The sequence below is a fragment of the Neolamprologus brichardi genome, chromosome 6 (genome assembly GCF_056152115.1).
Source record: "Neolamprologus brichardi isolate AB-2024 chromosome 6, ASM5615211v1, whole genome shotgun sequence".
NCBI lineage: Eukaryota > Metazoa > Chordata > Actinopteri > Cichliformes > Cichlidae > Neolamprologus > Neolamprologus brichardi.
In genome coordinates, this window is record NC_142109.1 from 4,372,279 (window position 1) to 4,398,135 (window position 25,857).

General features: G+C 41.0%; 1 protein-coding gene across 1 annotated transcript; it reads right to left on the reverse strand.

Moving 5' to 3' along the window:
* Positions 1 to 942: 942 nt before the first annotated feature.
* Positions 943 to 19,248, reverse strand: LOC102784757 (E3 ubiquitin/ISG15 ligase TRIM25-like). Its single transcript, XM_087841526.1, has 9 exons — positions 18,493 to 19,248; positions 17,223 to 17,318; positions 13,438 to 13,518; positions 13,155 to 13,307; positions 10,929 to 11,088; positions 9,845 to 9,883; positions 8,725 to 8,799; positions 5,966 to 6,043; positions 943 to 4,916 (listed from the first exon to the last, which is right to left on the reverse strand). Exons 1-9 carry the CDS (start codon positions 19,246 to 19,248, stop codon positions 4,378 to 4,380), a joined length of 1,977 nt encoding a protein of 658 aa, XP_087697652.1. The 3' UTR covers positions 943 to 4,377.
* Between the last annotated feature and the right edge of the window lie 6,609 nt (positions 19,249 to 25,857).

Below are 25,857 nucleotides of genomic sequence, written 5' to 3' on the forward strand. Positions count from 1 at the left end.
TTTCTTCTCACTGACTACAAACTTTCTTGAAGATTAATTTCATCCGTTGGTATGAATCATCATCCTGTGCCAGCAGCACTGTAGATTTAAGTTTATTTGTAGTTATCATGTGAATATGTTGGGTTTAAAAGGGCATTTTAACAACATACTACAGCTCCCAACAATGGAAATGCTGTTTTTGTGTTAAAATGGCGACTTTCTTGTGTTATTTCTTTGCTCTGAGCTGCACAGAGGACCAAAAATCCACTCTCAGCATTTGATATCTGACCAGCCCCTGCACCACCCTGCTTCAGCCAACTTCTCATCTTTTTAAGATTAGGCTTAAAACTTTCCTTTTTGGTAAAGCATATAGTTAGGGCTGGACCAGGTGACCCTGAATCCTCCCTTAGTTATGCTGCAATAGATGTAGGCTGCCGGGGGATTCCCATGATGCATCGAGTTTTTCCTTTCCAGTCACCAGTTTCTCACTCACTATGTGTTAATAGACCTCTCTGCATTGAATCATATCTGTTATTAACCTCTGTCTCTCTTTCACAGCATGTCTTTATCCTGTCTTCCTTCTCTCACCCCAACCGGTCACAGCAGATGGCCCCGCCCCTCCCTGAGCCTGGTTCTGCCGGAGGTTTCTTCCTGTTCAAAGGGAGTTTTTCCTTCCCACTGTCGCCAAAGTGCTTGCTCGATGTGCGATCTACTGTACAATATAAAGCGCCTTGAGGCGACTGCTGTTGTGATTTGGCGCTATATAAATAAAATTGAATTGAATTAAATTCTCAATATGTGAAAATTTGGTTTCAAGTAAAGGTCAAGCCATTTTATTAGGGAAGAAAATCATAAAATATAGAGTTTATTGCACAACAACAAGGAAAAAAAATACAAGAAACATCTGAAATAAATCATTTTAACAAGTACTAACAATCCTTTCACTGTTAAGAAAAACTCACTGCAAGTTTAGATGGATCAGTTTTTTTGTGAGCTGAGTGAAAGGAATAAACTCATATTTGTTAAGACAACATATATAATATAAGTAACATAAACAATAACAGTAACAGAAGCACAGCGGGTAGACAAACATACATAAGGATGCTTATTTTACAGACTTCATGATACAGGCCTGCAGCTTGTGGAATAGTGCACTCCATGTTAAAAAAATGTAAATATTTTCTAATAGCTCTGTGAATGACATATATACACATTTATTTATCTGTACCTGTGAGGTTGTGTTGCATTCTGAGGTTCTTCAATAGTTTGGTTTGAAGGCCCTACACAGTGTCTGGTCAGGTGGTCATAATCCTCTGCAAAAGTGCCTTTTAAAAAGAAAACAACCCTCTAAGTCAGGGGTGGGGAACTCCAGGCCTCAAGGGCCGGTGTCCTGCAGGTTTTAGATCTCACCCTGGGTCCACAAACTTGAATCAAATGATTAGTTCATTACCAGGCCTCTGGAGAACTTCAAGACCTTTTTGAGGACATAATTTAGCCATTTAAATCAGCTGCGTTGGATCAAGGACACATCTAAAACCTGCAGGACACCAGCCATTGAAGCCTGGAGTTCCCCACCCCTGCCAAGTCAAGAAAGGCAGTGGCTACAGTATGGTGTCCATTCAGATGGAAGACATGGTCTTTTTTATGTCACCCCACAGTTTTAAAATTACAGAAAGTATTTTTTTCACTGAATGACTCTCTTCCACAGGTTTTTCTTTTTGTGCCGTCATCCTCCCCTTACCCCGAACCAACTCAAGGGTTTGCATGATGGATATTTCTTCCTGTTAAAAGGGAGTTTTTCCTTCTCACTGTCACCAAGTGCTTGCTCAAAGAGGGTCATTTGATTGTTGGGTTTTCTCTGTATTAACGTGGGGTGTTAACTTACAGTACAAAGTATCTTGAGCCGAATGTTGTTGTGATTTGGCGCTACATCAATAAAAATGAATGAGATTGTGATTTGAGTATGTGATTTGATAGAATCTGAGTTGCTTAGATAAAAGTTATAATCATAGACTTAGAAGCAATCAAAGTGCTGCAATGATAGCAAGTGTTGTTCTGTGCAAATGTTTGAGGCACTTGGATCTTTTGATTGTTTTCCATTGCACAGTACCACAAAGAAAGGCTCATGATTAGTCCCAGTTTTCCTCTGGAGCACATCACTGACCCTAAATATTTGACAAAAGTCATAAAGAGTTGTCTCCAGCAGCAAGATAAACAGCCAGTATGATTTCCACAGAGTCTTAATGTCAACATAACAGAATCATTCAAGGATGATAAGACAGAACTCAGGCTAAACAAACAAGAAGTGGGACAACCTGCCCGTTGAGTACCTTAAGAAATTGTACATCCATATTTATAGTGCTACAACTTTTCCCAACAGAATTCTGTAAGCATTTTTTTTAACATATTAAACTATTCCTTCATTTAATTTAAGATTAATGCAATGCAACATGTATAGACTCTTACATGAAAAAACATGAAAAACATTACCCAAAGAAAATGACTTGACAAAATAACGTTTAATTTATCTGAAGCTGAGGTCACTTCTGCAGGTTTAATTTAAAAAATGCCCAGAGGTTTCCCACGTCACATTAGTATAACTGATAATGGAAAAAAATAACCTTTGACTCCTATAAATGTACAACCCAATGAAAATAACATCAAACACAAAGGGAGGAGAAACCAATGAATATTTCTTTGTTGCTGATTTAGAATCTGTGGGAAACACTGTCGCACATGTTTCCAGTCAAACGATTTCTACAAACACGCTGAAGTGTGTGGTTCTTCTTTTTATACTCCATTGCTCAGTAAATCTGTGAATATGGCTTTTTCCCAGTAAACATCTGTCACAGAGGCAAAAACACAAAAAATGTTCAAATATATTACAAAATATGAGCATATTTATAATTGTATGTTAACTCATAGTAACATGTCTTACTGGAACACAAATATCACCCGATATTACAACAAGGTCAGCACACTGTAGAAGTTATTTTAACCACATATTTAAATAAAATTTTAAACAAAGTAAACATTCCTGTTAAAACGAATAAATTTTTGTAATTAAAAGTCATAGTAAAATGTAAAAAAAAAATAGTCCTTTTAAATTTGATGCCAGCAACACAAAGTCAAGACTGAGGAATATTTATCACGGTTTTCCAGACCTGTTGCTCTATAATCAAATATTCTCTCATTTTTTTGGGACACATCATATAACCTGTTCAACAGTGCTCATGTGGTCTGGCAGTGTCTTACTTAAAGGTAGAGTGTGTAAAATCTCACCACCAGATGTCAGTAAATTGCAGTCAACTGAGCTCTGATTACTCACTCATCTCAATTCAAGTGTAACAATTCCAGCTACGGTGCCTGCTGGTGGACAAACACTTTTCACTTAGCAATAAATCGGGAATTAAACAATGAATATGTGCAGTACTTTTTTTTTTGACACACGAATCACCTCTGACCACAGCCGTTCGACATTTAGCTACCAATGTGCTGTTTACTCTGGTAGATGCTGTAAAATTTTGTGAAAGGACTACGATTCAAGCCGATAAGTCAGTGAAGCTAACCTCTGTGAGCTGCTGATAAGCACCGCTGTTTTTACCGTTGTTAGCTGCTGTTAGCTGGCATTATGTATGTGTGTATAAGAATGCATCAATTTGTTGGATGGCATAATTACTGACTGATCTATGTATATTTTTGAGTACACTATTTTTCTAATAAATAACATTAAAAACCCACTTACTGTAACTTTAAATAAGCACTGACTTCCCTGAAAATACTGGCTTTGAAAGCATGTGTTGCCCCCAAACTTGCATGTATCAGCCAACAATAATGGTGCTTTTACAGATGTGGAAATCACCCATGATAATGGCTTATTATGGACCAGAAATTCTTTCCCATTTCTGAGAAACTGTTTTCTTGTTTAAATATTTGCTCAAACAGTTTTTCACAATGTGATGAACCCCTGGTCTATGGGCTGTTACCAGTTAGCTAATTAGCTGTGGGAACCAAGTACACAACTTTTGCAGTATTTTAAAGGTAGCATAAAATCCAACTTGAGGGTATATTTTCAATTTGCTGAACACATCAGTTTATATATATGTATATGTGTAAATTTATTAACCTGTGTGTATCTGGTTTAAATGATGACACATGGGCTTTAATGTAATAAAGATACGACATAAAGTACACTGTAAAAACACATGCATGCTGTAAAAAAAAATATGCAATTCTGCCGCTCAACCTGGCAGTTATCAAAGAGAATATTACAGTCAAAGAGAATTACACAGAAAAGTGCCATTTCCCCACCACTCACTCATTATATCGAATGGCAGAGCGAACAGCCTTTTCCTCCAGAAGATAAAGGACACGTCCTGGGAAAACATGGGGGCATAGTTAGCTTCCCTCATGAGGGCAGATGACAAGAGTTGAGTCCAGATCCAAACGGAAGGCGGGGTATAGCGGCTGAGAGAACGAACAATGGAAAGTGTGCAGGAGCACCATGGAGTCCGAGATGCTGTAAAAGGACAAAGCTCCTTTCTGGCGCTCCAGAAACACGCCGATCCTGGGGGAGGGCGGTGCAGCGACCGTGGTTTTGCGGTTATCGTGCCATGCAGCATATCCAGCATGACTACACCTCAGCCGCCAAGAGTGCTCGTTGCGCCCAAGCAGGCAGGGCTTCCCGCCACCTTTGCGCCCGATCCCACGGTAGGTGACGCCTATGTCAATCCACCCACCTCCTCTCCACTCCACCTCCCAGTAGCTGGCACCGCCAAACTGGCCCTCCCTGCACAGGACTTGTGCCACTGAGTCAAAGCGCTGTGGATGAGGCTGGTAGGGCTGTGGCTCCTCGCCACAATGAGCACCCTGGGGCCCCTCCAGGAGAACCAAGGTAGGATGAGCTGTCTCGGGGTCAAAGGTCAGATGGCACGAAACTAGAGCAGGGAAACAGAAAGAAAAAAACTAACAGTTAAACACCAAAAAGGCTCTGAATGAAACAGTTGGATTGCAAATGTTACAACCCGTCAGGTGGCCATAACACTACAGAACACTTTTCTGTAAAGCAGAGGAGTGGGTGTTTGAGGGTAACTGATGCATAAAACTTTAAATTCTGAAACGTGAAGCCAATTTAAATGAAAGTAAAGGTGTCTCAGGTCTGACCTTTGTAAACAACTTCCTGATGAGCAATTCATTTCAGTTTCATCTTAAAAATTTTGGGCATTCTGTTTATTAGAAAGGGAGATATTTTTGTTAGCTAACAACCTGTGATTGACAAGTCACTAGCCAATGAGAACAGTTTCACAGTAAGATCCATCGCTTGCTGATCAAATCTGTTTTCAAAACTCCAAGATGGTCGTGATGCCAAACTAACCAGCTGCATTCTAATTCTCCCTACTCTCCATTTGATTTTCCTCCTCTTATGAAGTCAGAATAAAGTTGGCATCAGGAGAAAACTTGCTATTATCCTCCTAAATTAGCAGAGAACTGAACCAGCTGTTGTCTACTCTGTCAGGTTGTAGAGGTTTTCCCACTGACGTTTAAGCCTTGCAGTATTTCAGTTGACTATTTGGCACAGTGGACACAAACGACACACAGACACTGACCAAATGAATTATTAAACCCTGACAAGGTGCTGGTAATGCTGTCATTGTGTCAGCTGGCTCAGTCGTGTTGGAACATGGTGCTGATCTTAATAATAGACCAGGAAGTCATAAATACAGTATGATGTCCATCCATCATTAATGAGCATCTAGACTGAGGTTTCAGATTTCCCAGCAGGATTCTTATTATCTGGTCAAGTAGGAGGATGCAGAACAAGCAAAGACTGAGGGAAAAGAGGTGACAAAGCAGAGAAAGATGGGTAATGACAATTAGGGTGCTTGCTCTCAATGGGTGTACCAGGGACTAAAAAAGGCACTAAAAAAAAAAAGGAAAAAAGCATGCTTCTGAGTCATACTTAAGGGAAAAAAGATGATATACTTACACCTGAGGAAAGCTGCCCTCATCCTCTGATCAGGCGCCTGCAGAGACAGAGAGGACAGCGGGAACGACACTGGTGCTGCTTGAACGAGACAAAAAAACAGAAAAGTGCCTGCTGAACAAAACTGTATCAATAAAACATTTTTTATCTTCTTTTGCTTAAGCGGTAGAGGGAAGATGAGCAAAATGTTGAATGATTTTTGAATAGCACGTTAGGAACACCACAAAAGTTTTCAAGTTAACAAATGGAATCATTTCTTTGTATTTTAAACCAGCTTAAACAGAAATAGGAAACATGTTTACATGCAGTTTAGTAACTTAGAGGCAGCGTTTTCATGCTGTTGGCCCTTTATCGTGATGACTGACCGTCGCTGTCCAAGGTTCAGCAGTACCAAGAGTGGGTGGCTTGGTTGGAAGGTAGTTATTGAACACATAACTTAACCTTTACTGGCATTTGTTAAATTTGTAACATGTTAATAATGAACACACCATGATTAGGTTGACTCTGGGACTCGCATTTTTGATTTCTGAACAAACAGAATCAGACTGTAACCATGTTAGAGGTTCTGTAAGGCGGTACAATCTAAGAATTTAATGAAAATCTAATTAAGCGTTGCAGGACTAAACTAAACTCTATACACTACCTTGTACTTATTTCAACTTATGTAATGTTGTGCACTTTAAAAGCCCCTTTAAAAGTGCCTTTCTAGTCTTATTGATTCCAGAAGCACAACACATTCACACAGCACTTATTGTGTACCCTTCAAGCACGGTTTAAACAGTGCTATCCAACCTACCACCATGCCACCTCGTAGCATGGTGGTGGAATAGTAAGTCATTAAAATCCCCACTGTGATACATTTTCCTTTGTTATCCATCTGATGCAGACCTTTCTCTGTAATGCAGTGACACTGGAGATAACACTTGTAATGTCGCTTTCCTTGAATCTGGTTACTTAAAAATTACACAAACCTTATTGTTGAGGCTTCTTGTGGGACCTGTTTCCTTTCGGCTAACAATATCAGACAATCAAAGGAAGTGTGCAGCTAGCTATGCCATTAATTTTAACACCCTGTTGTTGTCATGAGAGTAAGCCTCTTATCACACGTCAGTTCACAGGTACCTGGGCTATAATTGTATTTCCCTGATGCACTGAGTAAAACAGGGCAAGTCCCTTGATATTCAAGAGGAGGCAACAGAAATCTCCCAAACTGGGGAGCGCACACCAAAGCAGTGCATTTCAGTTCAGTATTATTCATATAGCACCAATTCACAGCAACAGTCTCCTCCCCACAGTATTACAGAGAGAACCCCACAAATAAGGCGATCCCCCATGAGGAAACGCTTGGCAACAATGAGAAAGAAAAACTCACTTTTAACAGAAAGAGACGTCCAACAGAGGGAGAGGCAGGATCTCATGTCATTTGGATATATCATATTTATTATATTAAATTATAGTCATGTGAAAAGAAACATTTCATATGACACTATGCAGCCTGGTGAAAAACTAAGTGCATGCTTATTGTTTCTATAGGGATGGTGGGTAGCAGCCAGGTGCTGCTAATCAAATCACTTGATTTGCTGATCATCAGCAAATGTGAGCAGATTTTAAAGGCCCTAGGCTATGGCCACACATACCCGGGTATTTTTGAAAACGCAGATTTTTCTATGCGTTTGCACCTTTCGTCCACACGTAAACGGTGTTTTCGGTCACTGAAAACTGAGATTTTTAAAAACTCAGTTTTTGCATTTACGTGTGGACGAGAAAAACTGAGAAAACGCAGAAAATGCAGCGTCAAAGGTGTGCGCCTTTTTTGACGTCACACTGTGCGCCACGTTATTGTTTCGGTAAAATGAATTTCTACAATACTGTTACTGTTAATTGTACTCTCTGCAGTGTTTAAATGCTTACATATACACACACAGTTACTGTCCCTCCACACATACGACTCGGTTCTGCTTCTATGCCCCAGCTTTGTTTACTTTTTCCCACCGAGGCTTCTAGACTTCTGATTGGCCAACATTTCTGCACGGTTAGGAATATGTCGCCACCTGTTGCTTTGGCATGTTCCTAGCAGCGTTTTCCTTCATTTCTGCGTTTACATGTGGACGGGATTATTTTTTAAAACAAAAACGTTAAATCTCCGTTTTCAAAAATACCCGTGCACGTGTGGACGTAGCCTTAGTTAGCATGTTAAATGTTAAAGTTTATGACTCCACAATTAGAAAAAATCCTGAACAAGGCTTTTTATTTGAAAAAGTTTTTGAGAGAAAACCTCTTTTCTCTGAAAAACATGGCAGCACAGTAAAGCTGCATTTGAACAAATTACAAGACTTGTGGAACGATGTCCTGTGGATAGATGAGACCACACAGTTTGGCCAAAATTCACAGCACCACATTTGGAGGAAAACAGCCAGAGCATATGAGCACAAACACCCCACACTAACTGCCAGGCATGGGGGTGGAGGTGTGATGATTTGGGCTCATTTTGCAGCCACTGGACCCGGACACCTCGCAGTCTCCACTTTATACCAAAGTAAACTGAAGTGAGATGTCAGGTCATGTTCAGCAGTTTCAAAATAAAAGAATCAGGATGTTTTGATGGCCAAGTCGACCTGACTGAAATGCTGTGTAATGAACTGAAGCAACATTGTAAAGAAGAGTGAGCCACAATTCCTCCAGAAAAATGTGAGAGACTGTTTTTGTACACAAAGTAAGTATTACTACATTACATTATATTACATTATCTTTTTGCCACTTACCCCTGGTTGCATGTTGCCCTGTAGACAGTTGCATTTGCTGAGGTTTGGAGTTCACCGCACTGTGAATTCGGCCACCTCCCCAATACAACAGATATGAATGGTATGAATGATATTTGGTTTGAAATAATGTCACAACAAACAACATGCCACTCAGTCAAATTCACAAATTTGGAGAGTTTCCATTAAAAGAAAGAAAGAAACATCCCCTCTGAGCACATAAACCCCCACAAACACCCAATTTAACCTCCTAGGATCTGGCGTCCACATTGACTACACATTTTGGGTTATTTAGACCAAAATACCAAATTTTGCTCTACAAGGGCCTGATATCCACTTACGAGGACGTTACACTGCCACTGTTCTATTGAAATTTAATGTGAATGTCCTCATATGTGAATCTCATTTTTCTCAGAAACAAAAATCAGGTAAAACAGTCACAAACATTTACATTCATCATGTCCCAATCAGCCAAAATAGCAAAGAGAAATTAAAAATGCTGCCATGGAAGAGTTGGGGTCTTAGGAGGTTAAAAAAGCTCTTAGGAAAAAAATATAAAAAATGAATTAATAACAAATCTGCAGTTATGCCAGCTGAAGTTACAGCAGTGCTTTGAGAAAAATGCTATCAGCAACATGGGAACATGCAGTGTCCACTATCTCAGCGTGCTAACATGCTTATAAAAAAGTAAAAGGATGGAACGATAAAATGTCTGAAGTTTGTCCGTAAACAGCTGCAACGTATTTAACACACTGAATTTTAATGTAATGGTTTTGCTGCAAGAAAACTGTTTCACACTTTTTACAGCAATGAAATATTTTCTATAATATGTAGATTACTGCAGAAACTTGACTGATGGATCCACACTACAATCCCGTAATCACACCATGTCTTAATTAGCTCCACTATCTTTGTGCTAACCCCCTAATATAATGTGGACGGTGCTGCTTCAAATGACACCAAAATGAACAGATTAGAATAGAGAGGAGCTCATCCTGGTCCTCTTCAGCATCAATGATAAACAATTCCACTCAGTGTTAAAGGTCATGGAAAACCTGGTAAAAACCGGTTACCCTGAACTTTGACTGTGCATGTTTGTGTGTGTCGTGTTTGTTGTGCTTACTTTTTACATGCTCTCCACCAGATTTGTAGTTATCATTAACTGGAAGAGAAATAATAACAACAATAATAATAATCATACAGTGCACATACAGCTCATATATGTATTTTGAATCCATAAATAGACTTGTGATATGATCTGAATATAGACCATGAGTAGGGATGGGAATCGAGAACCGGTTCTCTACAAAAACCGGTTCCCAGTAGACCAGTTCCTTGGAATCTTCCTGCCTATCGATCCCTCTTGCACTCTCGCTACGACCAGCTGATTTCAGTTTGTGTGTCGGAGGAGGAAAATAGTCTTTGGCGTGGATATGGACATTACATTACAACTTTGACTCTTAGCAAGCACCTGCAAAGACAGAATGCTAACGCTAAGCTAACCAAGAGCCCAGATTGACGTTAAAGCTGAGTAAATGCTGACCAAACCCAGCACTGTGATAAAATGAGCCATCATTTGCTGTGAACTCAGCCGCTGCTGAACTTCAACAGGTAACAAACTGATGAGCAGTCAGGCTGCAGCCCCTGTTTCTACTTGTTCATATTTCTAAAGTAGAACTCCTGTGTCGACTGCTTTAAAGTCTCTTTGTGCTGGTTTTCATCTTTGATTTGTGCTGTCAGCTCTGTGTTGACACCAAAATACTAAGAATCACGTGTGTGCTCATCGGGATCTGTGTTGGTGTGTGGGGCTGTAGGTTTATATTGTTGACAGTGTTTCAGGTCATTTTACAAAGTAACATGAACGTAACGTAACGAGTAGTATAACAAATGTCTTTCTCCTGGGTGTAATTAAGTAACGTACGTTGTTACTTTTTACAAAATTGCTCTGTGTAATATCTGCAATAACTTTTTTTATTTACTTTTTTGAGTAATGACGCCAACACTGATCACAACAAAGAGGAGAAATGCCTCCAACATGCACAAACATTTGACCACTCGGCATGTTATTAATTCCCATGAATGTAACATCTTTGATATTCTCATTGAGAGCCATTGAGAATTGATAAGTCATGTTGATAATGGAATTGCTAAATGAGTTGGTGTTAGCATCTTTGAAGCTCATCCTGAGTCCAGGTGGTGCTACCTACCTGCGGGGGTGATCTTGTCGACCTCCTCCCGGCAGACCTCCTCTATGTGGCTACGGAGGTGGCCCAGTGCTCTCCTGGCACCACTGAAGGCCTCCGTGGGCAGGCTGAGGGTGCCGGAGTGCCGACCAGTGGCGAAAGGCATGCAGAGCAGCTGGGTGGCCTGAGCCGATGAGAAAAGAGTGGAAACTATACTCCAGGCATTGCAGATTTGGCCCACCTTCCCTCCACCCTCAAATCCTTGTACAATTAAATTTGAAAATAACACTTAGGCAGTTGCCGTCTTTTTCCACTAGCCACTGCTGACTCATTCTCTCCTTTCATCCGTTCTTCCTGCTCATAACTCGTTCACACACTAATGACTGGATCTTTCTAAGTACCCACTCAGGTGAGTTCTTATGTCCTCCAGGATGCATTAACAGTAATGGGTGAGTATCCAATACAAGAGCTGCTAATGATTCGATTTTTCTGAGTGAGAACAATCGAGAGTAAAAGTGGCCGATGTGCAGGCGACCTTTAAAGCACAGCAGCAACCAATTCTGTTTTAATTGATGAGCCAATAACAGCAGCCGTTTGGATAATTGATGATTTTCTGGAAAGAATTGAGAACATCTGATAGCCCCAGTGTCTCAAATGTGAGAATGAAGTCTTTTCTTTCTTTTACTCTGAAGTTAGTTCAATATTTTATCAGTTTGTTCTCACCCGTCATGAAATTACAAAGTTCTACAACTTCACCAATAAACCGAACACTTGCACCTGCACGTTCATGATGGGATTGTGTCCAGTGACCTACAACGTCTGTTTCAGTTTGCTGGGAAGGACAGGTGGTAAGCAAGGACTGTATTGGAGTTGCCAAAAACATGCATACAAACTGTGAGCGCCTAACAAACTACTGAGTACTACTTTGAGTTGCTGCAATTAAATTTTATCAAATGGACTAACCTACCTCATTATTTGTTCATTTTGATTTTTGATGTGTCTTTTCATTTCCTTTAAATGATGTGGCATCTTCTAATTCCTAACACAATATCTAATCCACATCAGTAAGAATATCCATCCTGAGTTGCTTCACTGAGATCTGATTTTTTTTTTTTTTTTTTTTAATTTTTGGGAGCAGTGTATGCATCTTATATTAGGCCTTGGTGCAGCTACCCAAATTCGTTTCTGTCTTGTCTGTTTAAGCTCCTTTCCCTGTGTGGCCACCTTCTTTTTAAGCTTTCTTCTTTTTGATTGGTTGAGACTCAGAAACAGAAGGTTTGGTAGGTAATGGGAGGGGCTTCTGTGCTCATAACCAGAGCTATGTGCCTTAGGCTACGTCCACACGTACCCGGGTATTTTTGAAAACGCAGATTTTTCTATGTGTTTGCACCTTTCGTCCACACGTAAACGGCGTTTTCGGTCACTGAAAACGGAGATTTCTAAAAACTCTGGCCAGGGTGGAAAACTCCGTTTTTGCATTTACGTGTGGACGAGAAAAACTGAGAAAACGCAGAAAACGCAGCGTCAAAGGTGTGCGCCTTTTTTGACATCACACTGTGCGCCACGTTATTGTTTCGGTGAAATGAATTTGTACAATACTGTTACTGTTAATTGTTCTCTCTGCAGTGTTTAAATGCTTACATATACACACACAGTTGCTGTCCCTCCACACATACGACTCGGTTCTGCTTCTATGTCCCAGCTTTGTTTACTTTTTCCCACCGAGGCTTCTAGACTTCTGATTGGCCAACTTTTCTGCACGGTTAGGAATATATCACCACCTGTTGCTTTGGCATGTTCCTAGCAGCGTTTTCCTTCATTTCTGCGTTTACGTGTGGACGGGATTATTTTTTAAAACGAAAATGGAAAATCTCCGTTTTCAAAAATACCCGTGTACGTGTGGACGTAGCCTTAGATGACTATATTTGATCTCAGTGACATCATAGAGGACCACAAGTAAAGAAAAATATTTCGGGAACTGAACGTTTAGAGCAGTGTGAAATCTTTTTGCCTCACAAAGATCACATGTATGTATGTGTCCCTCATGATTATCAAGTTTAGCCATGTTTAATGTCAGCATATGGCAGAAAATAAGGAAACATATAACAGGTCTCCTTTAAGTAAGTATATAAGTAAGTGGTGTTAAAGAATGACTTTTAAGCCGACCTAGTGTCTTTCCATGAACAAACTTATATAATAATGTAACAAACTTCCTTCCCTTTGTAACCAGCAAACTGCATTCATCCTCACTTGTAAGAAATGAGCATTATCCTCAGATTGCAGCAGCTGGCTGATCTCCTCGTCTCGCCTCCTCAGCTCCTCCAGGTCCTTCTCCATCAGCTCTATGTCACTTTCAGCTCTCGCCACGATTGCGCGCTCTTTCGCTTCCAGCCTCGCTCGGGCCTACAGCACACAAGCAGAAGATTCAATTCCCTTACAAAACTGTGAACGTTTCACATTATTCTCCTCAGAGCTGCTACTGTTGCAAATACTGGCAATATTAGAACTTATGCTTCTAGCTCCTGCTACTCACCTCCGCCTTGGTTTTCTCCAGGCATAGTGCCATATCAGCAAACAGAGCCTCACCATCCTCCAGAACAGCAGACGCCGACACCTAAAAGACGCACATTAGAGTAGAACAGAGCATGTATTTAAAGACGGCATAATGCAATCTTCCGGAAAACTCTTTGATGGCATCCTCAACAGCCTTATGATATATTAACAGACATATCTTCATGACATACTTCAAAAAGAAACCCATGTCATTTCGAATGGCCTCACTCTCTACATTAGGAGTGAGAAAAATTCTTATTTCACAGACATGCTTATTGTAGTTTCATCCAGGCATACAAACTTTCTTACAATGAACACAATTATATGGGTAATTAACAAGTGGAAAACTTTGGTGACGAAAAATTACGCCACAAAAACATAAATGAGGCTTCCTCCAAGAGTGAATCCACTGAGACTCCCATGTTAAAATATCCAACTTTAGCAGTGACACTAACAGGTCTATGGCCTAGTGCAAACACTTTATTTAACATCTATATCAATTTCACCTTTACTATAACTGTATGGTAAGTGAATTTTTGTGTTACTCACTTGTTTGGAATTTTTTAGGGCGTAATAAGGCGAGGTAGCTTTGACTGATGGCACGCCCAGAAGAAGCTAGCAGCCATCAGTTAGGCGTCACCTTTGGTAATTTGAAAATAGACCTCGTCTATTTTAGTGTTGGTGTCTCCCTGAGTGCTTGGGCATGGTGAGTAAAATTACAGTGTTTTATTAGTCTGTTATTTGGCATCAATTAGCATTTATTTGCGACTGTGCATGAAATATGCACGATTTAGGGATGCAGTTTGCTAGCATTACTTAGTTCACCCATTATAGTAAATTTTATATCTAATGTTGAGGCTTCATAATGTGGAAATGACAAAACAACAGGTTTGTTATGGACATAAGGTGGCCATCGTTGCCCAGCTGTGGTTAGGTCCATCTTTTATACACAGTCTGTAGTATGTAGCCACATATTAGGGCTACAAACGACAGGTAATGACAACTTGAACACTCGCAGAGCATTGTGGCACTGCACATCAACCCAAGCCTGGTGGTAGGAACATCATGGTGCGGGGCTGTTTTTCAACATATGACACTGGCATCCTTCAAGGAAGGATAAATGGAGAAATGTACAGAGACAAGAATCTGCTGCCATCAACCAGGATGCTGAAGACGAAATGATGGTGGACTTTTAAGATCAGAAGACAGCTTGTGTGGAAGAATGGACCAAAATCACATCGGAGCAATGCAGTTTTTCTGTACAGGAGGTATCTTGAAGGTGTCATTAGCTACAAAGACTTTTTTAGCAAGTATAAAATACATTTCACTTAGCATGTTCAATTCTTATTCCCTGTGTCATATCACTTTATTACACAGTACTCAATTTATGGACTCTTTTTTTCTTTATATATGGTGAAAATGTTATCCCAATATATTCACTGCATAAAATGTTGACCAATTCAGCACTTTGAAGAGAATATTACACTTTACATTTGTTAAATTACAAAACTACATTGTGGATATGTGGGAAGTTCAGATTTCAACCTTTTGGGATAAAACGAAAAATTTTCCCATTTAGTTCTTTGTAGGTTTTATGAGTAAAAATACTCCAAATATAAACATTTAACATCCTGCACGTTTAAGTAGACCCATTACCATTTTAATTATTACTTTTAAAAATTAAAATTAAAATTTAAAATATTTTTTAATTTGCTAATATAACAGGCAAACTAACCAGATTCACATGATTACAATTTCAACCTCCAGAGCAACAAGCCAAGATAACAGGGTATCTGTCTGAGGTTACTGTGAGCGGATAGAGTGACTTCCCAAGAGTGGATGGAAGGAGACGATGCTCGGGGGAGGGAGGAGAAACAGCTTTCCTGGAAGTCTGAAAGGGTGTCAGAGAAACTAGAATACAAATTGGCACTGTACTTGGAACTAACCCGATCCCCGGAGGGCAGGATGTCTGTGTGCAGGGGAAAAATTTGCGTGAGTCTTGCCTACATTGCATAATAACAATAACAACATGCAACTTAACTATGATAACCTGAGAGAAAATCAAAAACAGTTAAAATAACATTCGACTAATTTAAAAGCGAGCGTATACGTGTATTTTTTTTTTTTACAGCTGTAAATAACTTAACGTTAAAACAAAAGAGTTGGTCAGTCACAGTGAACTCAAAATATACTATATATATATATATATATATATATATATATATACTATATATATATATATATATATACTATATATATATACTATATATATATATATACTATATATATATACTATATATATATATATATATATATATATATATATATATATATATATATATATATATATATATATATATATCCTGTTTTTTTTAAAACAGGATACATTAAAATACTGAATGTCAAACAAGTAGCTGGAATTGAAGAAAAGACAAATATTAAATTATTATTAGTAATTTCAAAACCCACATAATTCTCAGTTAAAGCAGACTCGGTGTCATTATAAAACATATGAATCATTAGTTTACAGGATTTTGTAAAAACAAACAAAAAAAATGTGGATTTTTATACAAAAGTCTGAACAGAAAGAAGTAAAGGAGAGCAAAGAGTTATTTCACAGTGTCTGTTTCAGCATCTTTCCAGTGGTTTCCTGTCTCCCTTTGAATTGATTGACTCTTAATGGCTTACCAACTGTCTCTCTCTACACTCATTTCAAGGTCAGTGTCATGAAATATTACAGTGTTAAAAACACAAAGAAGACTGAGCAGGTTTCCATCTCACATTACGCTCTGCAACACGGTGGTGTGAATAAATGAGTAGAGCCAATGAAAACTGCAGCATTTTTGGGATGATCCACATCATGGATGCGCAGCCAACAGAGCAGCACCTTTTCAAAACTATGCCATGGAGAACTAGAGCAGTTCTGAAGGTAAAAGTGGGTCCAGCCTGTTACAGGCAAGGTGACCTTAATAAAGTGTCCAGTGAGTGTAAGTTGCATAGATTTCAAACAGATGTCAGTGTTAATTTTATATTCGACTGGTTGCCCCAGCAAATTCAGCCCAAGAGCTGATGTGCCAGTGGAAATCACACCTGCTGTGAAGCATGGTGGTGGAAATGTTATGCTTTGGGGCTCATTGCCATGTCAACGGATGGAGAGCTAGAAAACTATCGGCATCATATCAAACTGCTTGAAGAAAGCTTAAAGGCATGTCTGAAATTTGAAATTGAGACTATAGTGGAACTTTCAACAATGGTTCTAGGCATGTTAGATCATCCACAGTGGGAACAGGAGAGCCGAAGCCCAGAACAATGAAGACATTTATCATAGAAGAGTGGTCAAAAGTTTCAGCAAGCCAGTGTTAGAGGCTGATGGATTAGTTTGCTTCTGTTAATTAGTGCGATACACCACAAGTACTAGACATCTATGGACATTAGGTTACATCTGGTCGGCCAGTCATTAACTTTAAAAAGACGTCCTGTTACAATTACATTTACTACTTGAAAAGTCATCTTTTAAGGTTATTAATAGCCCAATTACCATGACACATACATTTACCTATACCCAATGAGCAGTTTTCTACTGATCTGTGACACAGGTGTGTCTATGAGTTTGTCCTTTCTGTAAGAGAAGCTGAGGTGTTGGGTGACAACAGCTAACATTTTCCAGGTAAGTTCCTGGTGTACCAGTTAATTTCCCAGTACCAAGAACTACCCACAGGCCACAGAATCATCAGGACATACTGGGTGTGTTTGTGTTTTTGTCACCTTGAGAGACTCCAAGTTCTGCTGAAACTCCTGCAGCTCTCTCTCTCCGGTCCGTATCCTCCCCTGGACCATCCTCTGAGACTCCTGGAGCTGGAGCTGACAGACAAACAGAGAAACAGATGGAGAGGTGGACAGACAAACAGTTAGAGAATAAGACATCCATGCAGATATTTGACATGAGCATTTTTACTGCATTCGGGGGAATTACTGTCCATGTGGTGAAAGCTCGTAAAATATCTCATATAACACAGCTGTTATACAAGTGCCTTATCTTTTAAAAGACTGATAACTGTTCATAAGCAACATCGTTAATAAATGCTAAACTGGGAGGTAATTACTAACTAATTGTTAGTTGACTTGCAAACCACCATTGAAAATTATCTGGATGGTTACTGTAAATTGCAGCTTTGGAAATTGCTAATAAAATACTCCACAACACACCCACAAACATCATGTGGATGGCTATGATAAAGGTGAAACTGATATTAGTAATCGTTGTTTTCAGTGCGGTTGGGTTGGGTTTAGGAACCGACAAACTACACTGTTAGGATTTTCCTAAACCTAACAAATCAAATTATTTGCAAACATAATGAAAGGACATGTATGCTCATTATGCTCAGGTTTAACTGTAAAGTATGGATGCATTGATGCAGCTTATTTTAAAATGTAAAAAGAAGAAGATTTTATTGTAGTTGCTATCCACAAAGTTGGAAAGCATTGAGAGAAGCTGTGAGCACCGTCTGCAAGCAAAGGTCTAACTTAATGATTGTAGATTAAATCTGAAGCCAGGACAAATAGTGCAGCTATTATTTCTGATGGTGTTTGGCACAGAACAGAGTGTGTTTTATCTCCTCTGTCCAGGTACTGAGACATCATTTTGCATGATTTAACTTCTGTGGCATCACCTCAGCCAACTGCTGCTTAAGGCGTCCTTACAGTGCAATAGTTATAAATCTAAATCTATTTAGTTAATCGATTCCACTCGTTTGGACTCTTCCTACAGACTAAAGTCGTACTTAGCAGCTTATTATCTGCAGTATTTTGTGGGGATTCTGTGAGTTCAGTTCAACACTGCTAAGTTTATTTGTAAGAAAAGAGAAGAAGCAAGTATTTCCTGTTTGTTTGATCGAACAATGTTCTTCTTTTTAGAAGTGAACCCCCCCCCCCCCCCCCCACACACACACACACTTTTCGGGGTATCCGGACTTAATGTGAGAGTCTTAACTCTGTGCTGTATTATAACAATACTCAGAGTTTCTCTCAGCAGTACCTGTCTTCTAGCTCTCTGCGCTTCCACACTGGACGCTTCCTCCTGGTCGGCCTGGCACAGCAGGCAGTACCCGCTCCACTCCACCGCAGCCCCTGCCTCGGAGCCGCTCCCCTCGGGCTCCAGCCCCAGGCGGTGCTGAGCGCACAGCTTCTCCGCCACACATTCTACCGCTGGCACCAACTTGTGGCGTCGCAAAGTACCGACCTCACGGTGCGGCAGGACGTGAAGCTTGCAGAAAGACGCCAGGCACACCAGGCACGACTTGTCCGCCCTCAGTTTACTCTCCGCCGTGCAGAAGTCGCAGGGAACTTCCCCGACTCCCCCCAGGTAGACCTCCGGCGCGGTGTCAATCTCATTCAGCTTGAGTTTGCCGAGAACCTCGGCGAGCACAGTGTTCCTCCGCAGCACCGGCCGAGGGCTGAACGTGTCCCGGCACTGAGGGCAGCTGAACTGACCCGAGTCCACCCGGTCCCAGTAGCTGTTGATGCATGCCATGCAGTAGGTGTGTCCGCAGGGGATAGACACCGGGTCCTTCAAGATGTCCAGGCAGATGGGACACCTGAACTGGCTCTCCGTCACCGAGATATTCGCCTGAGCCATCTCAGCGGTCGGCTCCGTCCACTTCCCCGGATCGGCTCTGAGCTGCCCGATCACTCCGTTCCTGACATTAACACAAGCATTTCCTGACTTCCACGTTATCGTGAAGAGGCGTGGTAAGCAGACAGGAATAGCCTTCCGCAATGTCATACCTCCCATTAGTTTAAGCGCCACCCTCACGCCCTGATTATTGTCTTACAGGCATGTATGCATTAAGGTAGACAGGAAACTCTACAGCTAACTTAACCATGGAGCCCTACTCTAAAAAACTATCACAGATTTAACACCGTCTGTGAAGCTGTTTTAAGAAATAAGTGTGTTCAAAGTATATTTAGCGCCATCTTGTTCCAGTACAGAACATGACTTCACTGTGCAGGTTGGTTGGTTGCTGCTGAAAGACTTAAATTGGTCTGTGTTAACTCAGTGGAAAATACTCAGGATCTACTTTTACTATTTGTTTCTTTAGCAGTAGGCCTATACTGGCTGCACTGAAATGGAAAAATGCACCTGTTAGCCGTAATACTTCAGTTTGTCAACATTTTATAAATGAGGACAGTGTGGAGGAGAACCCGCCTGAGTCAGGGGAAGCTATGGTTCAAGAAAGTCCTCTACAAACCCAAACATTAGGGCTAACAGCTGGATTTTCCTATTACAGTGCAGCTATCCAGCACTTAAAACAACAACAACATAAAACTAAAACAAAATGTACATGCGTAGACTTCCTTTTTGTTTTAGTTTCCTTCTTTTACACCGAGTTATCGTTTGTTTCAGTAGTTTGCTAATGTTGAGACAAACGCCGGTCTCTGCGATTCTTTTGGTCCTGGTAGAGATCACGCTGAGATGTTTCCATGTTTTACACAATCCTTTTATTACCCATTATTCTTACAGATGCATCTGGAGGTCAGCACACTGCATTCCTATGCAGTCCTATGCTAAAGGCTGATCTCAAGAACTCCACACAACAGTTACAGTTATAACCTCTGGTCTCCTCCCCCCTACAGTAAACACCCCCACAATGGAAATGCACTAGTACAGTGGCCAAGGGTGCTGACACCCTGACCCCCATCTCCTTTTATGGTAGTGCCCATTTGCCCTTTGTCTGCCCCTCACCCTCAGTAACTCTTGCTTCATGCCCTGGGGGTGGGGGTTGGTCCTCCTGCCCTGCACCTCAGTTCTTTGTTCCCATCCAAGGCCTATTTTCTATTTTGTATCCTTACACCCATTACCACAATATTATAATGTTGCAAGCAATCACAAACTACATTCTCTTTAACTCTGATCTACATTAAGGAATCTATTCTCAACACTAACATAAACTTATACAAGTCTATCAGCAGCAACCACGATGGTCTGTTCTGTGCTGGCACTGCTGACATGCTCTAAAAACCTTAAACACTTATTTTTGAAACCCAACTTTATGACAGTTTTTTGGAGTAGGGCTGTATGGTGTAAATTAGTGTTAATAAATGGAGTTTTTTCACACAGATGCAGAATAGCAAACTTTTACTGGGTAAAGTGCCATTTATCTAAGGATGCCAGAAACCTTTGAAACAAAATCAACGTCTTTACGTCACTTCCACAGTAGCAATTCGCTTTAAATATGGCCCCTATCAATACTGTTCTTGGGCTGTAATTAACCTAAACTGATGATGGTGATTCAGGATGACCTTCTTTTATGTTAAGGGTCAGTTTTTGTGTTGACCAAAGTACTGGTCATCCTTTCTTTTTTGTTTCTTTTTCTTTCAAATTGCTTTTCCTGGAAGAACTGGGCGAAAGTCTTGTCACTCCCAAGATCCAGAGGCGAGTCAGACTAACTCGATCCCCAGTAGCTGCAGCTGTCATTGAAAAAGTCAAGTCTGCACCATCTAACCAATCTGCAATGGATCCAGTGTGGTGGTAAGACTACACTCCTTTGGCGCAGGGGTCACAAGTTTGATTCCCACCCGTTCCTGGCTAGACCCCCATGCTTAATACCAACCCCTGGAATAGAGAGGCTATGTCTGCAGCTCGGACACAAGAGTTTTGCTACATGTTGTACTCTGTATAATTGTGTATGTGACAAATAAAGGTTGTTTGTTGTTAGATACAGGTGTGGGCCACTTCTGATCTATGTAAGATTTGCCAGTGGTGTATTAATCAAGCTGTGTAAAGCCCAAAGTATCACAGACTAAGCAAAATGTGTTTGCCAACTTGGTCTGGGTTTTTTCAGCGTACCTTTATAAACGCTAAAGATAAATAAATGTTTCTCATTTGTAATTTTTCTGAAATATTATATATAAACAGTATAAACCTTTAAAATTTTAACATCTGTTAAAATATTTTTTAACTTGTAAAAAGGGTTATTTTTCTGTGAGGCCTTTTAAAAAGAGAAGCTTTAACTAAAATATAGATCAACAGCCATCAGTGAATTTCAGTTGATCAGTCGGTCAGATTGTGCAGTCGTTGAATGTGGTGGCAGTGACATCTAGTGGCAACACTCTGCACATCCACGAGGCTTATGCAAAGACAGAATAGTTTTATTAACACTACAGCTTGTGGCGGACATGGAGTAGATGTGAGGTTAGGAAGGGGTCTCCATAGACTATCACGTTCACACCGGATACTGCGGTCTACAGTGAAAGCGGGAAGCAGGTGAAAGAAAACCTGGGGATGTGGAGGTATGCTCTGGAGAGAAGAGAAATGAAATTCAATCGAAGCAACAGAGAATAAGTGTGTGAATGAGAGAGAGGGAGGTGTGACAGTGAAGGTATATGAGGTTAAATACCTGGAGACAACCATCCAAAGCAACAGATAGTGCAGAGGAGAGGTGAGGAAGAGTCTGCAGGCAGGGTGGAGGTGGTGGAGATGAGTGTCAGGGGTGATTTGTGACAGAAGCATAGCAGCACAAGGGAAGGTTTACAAACTGATAGTTGGGTCTGATGTGATGTATTGTTTGGAGATAGTGGCACTGACTAAAGGACAGGAAGCTGAGCGGGAGATGGGCAGAACTGGAATGACACCACTGGATTGCCTGACCTGACAACCCTCAGTATACAGACGTGCGCACAGCCCTGAAATGGTTATTAGAAGGTTTAGTAGCGCCCTCTGCTGACATGGTGCTATATCACAGACTCACTGCTTATTTTTCACAGAAATTCAGTAAATCTTCTCTTTTTAAAAATATTTCTTAATACCTAAATATGGCAATGCAAATTACAAATGGTAATAGATGTGTGGCACTGATCTTACACATCTGTCAGGCACCATGTATTGAAGTCAGTGCCAGATAAATCTGAGTGTGCATTTGAATAGAAAAGAATAGAATAGAATTCAGCTTTATTATCATTGCACATGTCACAAGTAGAAGGCAACGAAATGCAGTTTGCATCCATCCAGAAGTGCTTTAGCCATAATATAGATATATTACAAAATATGTATTAGCAATAATATAGGTATATAGATGTATTACAGAAATGGGTCTATTATGGGTATGTTTCAATGTACACGGTATGAAGGTATGTTATGAACATGCTATAACTATAAGTTATAACATATTTATTTGTTTCCATAAGTTACACAATAGATGGATAATACCTGAGTTATAGTGAAAGTGCACATGACTTTTACATGCTTCATTATTGTAATGTATCATGATTAAATTAACCAGAAACAGTGTGGCTTTATTGTGTCATTATAAAAAAAGGAAGAAGCTGGGTAGTTAGTTGAATGTTGTCTGCAATGTGACTGTTTTTTTAATTTTGAATTGAATGTCAGCAGGAGACTGAAGGTTAAGAGAGAGGGCTTTTCAGGTACTTAAGCTCTGCCTTGCCTGAGCTTACGCGCATGCACACACACACACACACACACCCACACACACACACACACACAGGTCAGGTCATTTTACCTGCCTCTAGTGTTAAGTGGTTCCCTCTGCAGGGTTTTGTTTGTCAGTGGGACCTTAGATTAGCGCTGTAAGCTCGTTAAAAGCACTGATATGTGGGGAACGTCTGGCTATCCACATTAGGACAGAAATAGCTGCCTTAGTAAAGCTTCCTCTTCAGTGATGTGCTGTCATTTTCCAATTTTTATTTATCCTTCATTTGTTTCAGTAGCTGTTAAACAACCATTAAAATCTTCGTATTTAAAAACCTGAATTTCGAATCTGATGTCCAGATTAATTAAAATGTAAAATTAATGCCTGGCCTCTAAAGACTCTTTCTTAGTTCTTTAAACTTTCTCATCTGCATGTTTGTGATTTTTTTTCTCCAATCTGAATTCTTGAGTTCAGTCCAAGTCAGTGTCTGACTCTGAGCTCAGAGCAGGCAGAGAGACAAAGCCCTGAAAGAGGGTCTGGTCCCTTGACTCCCCTGGCTCTTTGTTCAAAGTGGGGCCGCGATGTACTTACTTAGAAAGAGCACTTTTCAGCTAGGCCGTAAGGCGATCCTGGGTCTTTCCTGGCCAGGGTGTGCCTTGGGCGTCTCTGGTTTACCTGCGGGACCAGGAGGAGTGGGTTGGGGGGTGGGTGGGCTGGTCCTCTCTGCGTCAGGTAGCAGTGGGGAAAAGGAAAACAGGTGGTCAGTAGAAGAGGGGAGCGATAGAGAGAGAGAGAGAGAGGCTGAGAGAAGGGAGGGGGGTTGGAGGGATGGATGTAAGGTGAGAACGCTGAGAAAGGACAAATAAACAAAGGTGGCGATGAGGGTCTGAGGTGAATTAATTGTATCAACCTTTCTCTCTTTGGCGACAGTCTCCAGAGAGAGCAGCCCAGGAAACAGCACACTATAAGCTTAGATCCAGAGATTGATGGTTGCTCTCCAAAAACAAAAGTGAACATCTTGTTTTGTTTTGTTTCGATTCTGCTTCAGAAAAATGTAGGACATGGCCCAAAAAAGATCAGGTGAAGAAGATTCACAACAGATAAAAAATGATTTCAAATAAAGTTTTATCCTCCAAATTTATCAAATGTTTGAATTAGTTTAGATTAGTTGCAGCAAAAGTTTAGAGATACATGGACAGTAAATGAGATTCTTTGCAAATCTGCTTCTAGTTTCTGAAAATGTGTTCGTTTTTCATGCAGCTAAAACACAACCAAGCCCTAACCCTAAATAATAGTTGGAAATGAGGAATGATAAGAGCTTTTTTTGGTGTAATACTATTCCTGCCTTTTGAATCACACAGTTACGTTAATATACACTCTGATTTTAGACACATCTCAGTGATAACTAAGGCAAACAAACAAAAAATGGCATCTTCATCCCTTTAAAAGGAAATCTACGACACAGTTAACTCTACAACCGGTGAGGAAAACTGATGACATCATGCGTCAGCTGTATACAGAGTGATATGACAAGTAAACATTTATTGTCAGCAGTGAACTGTCTTCACAGTTGGGATTGCCATAAAAACTGCTTCAGAAGTCCATAACACCCTCAGCATCATCTGGGTTAATTCTTAAACCAGGTAACTTAAATTCATTTTACATCGTGGGGCCAGATACAGCCTGTTTGGATGTTTAGTGTGCTGGAGCAGTGAAACTACTCTGTCTGCCAGTGTGAAAGGAAGTTCAACACATTTAGTTGAGATGCTTTAATATGAGAAAAAGATGTGATGGTATAACAGTATTTTGTTTTTTCACACACTAAATAAATGTAGTGATGTAGTAATTGAAAGAAATGTGTCAACATAAGTCTTTGGGTGTAAACTGTAAAACAGCTCTGTAGCTCATGGTCAGAGTGTGCTTAAAGCAGAAAGTTTCAGTTAATTCACAGAAAATGTCCTTTTTTAAAAATATATATATATTTTTTAAATTTTGTTTTACCATGGACCAATCGTAAAAAACAAAAACATTTTGTGGTGGAGATGGGGGAGATATAGGAGAGGTGGAGGAAGATCTCAGCCTGGGTGTTTATTATTTTGCGTAGTCTGGAAGATGAGTGGATGATGGGGTGGGTGCAGTTTTCTCTGTGGTGGGGTCGGGTGGGCTGTCCCGGGCTCTGTGGGGCCGGGCGGCGCTGCTGAACTGGGCCCCGGATGGGCCTGGGCCCCCTTTCCCTGGTGGGTTGCAGAGTATGGGGGTGCCTACTGGGGTCAGCGGGGGAGCTGGCACAGCTTCTCTCCACCCGAGGGAAAAGGGTAACACTACCTGGGTCTGGGTGCAGTTTCCCCCTCCAGGAGCAAGGGTATCTAGACCTGGGGATTAGAGTACGCTTGGGGAGTGTGATTGTGTGTACAGTGTCTATTTTTGTCTGTCTATATAATTGCATATGAAAGCATGAGGGTGGGAATGGATGTTTGTATCTGTGTGTGCCTGTTTGTCTGTGTCTATATGTCAGGTCGGGTATCAGACAGCACCTCTCTAGGGACATCTCAGGCCCTCCATGGTATGGAGGCCTATCTCCCCCCCCCACCACTCCCCCTGCCAGTGGCAGACGCCCTCAGACATGGGTGGTTTTTTGTGTCCGGGGATGGGCATCCAGGTACCCACCGGCTCACTCCTGGTGGCTGCTTGTCAGGGCCTGGAGCCTGGGGCCATGGGGCTCGGTTACTCTGGCACAGCTGGCTGCTGGCAGAGCTCACGGGCACGTCACTGCAACGCCCCCTGGCTTCTGCTCCGCGGCTGCTAAGTGACCCCTCATCTGGGGCTCTCCTCAGCTCTTTCTGGGAGAGTGGCACGGCTGCCCCTCTGTTGGTCTTCCTTGGCCTCTTTTGCTCTGAGGGCCTCTGGATGTCTGGAGTCTTGATCTCCTCCATACCTGCTTCATGCCCTGGGGGACGGGGCTGTGGCCCCCCCCA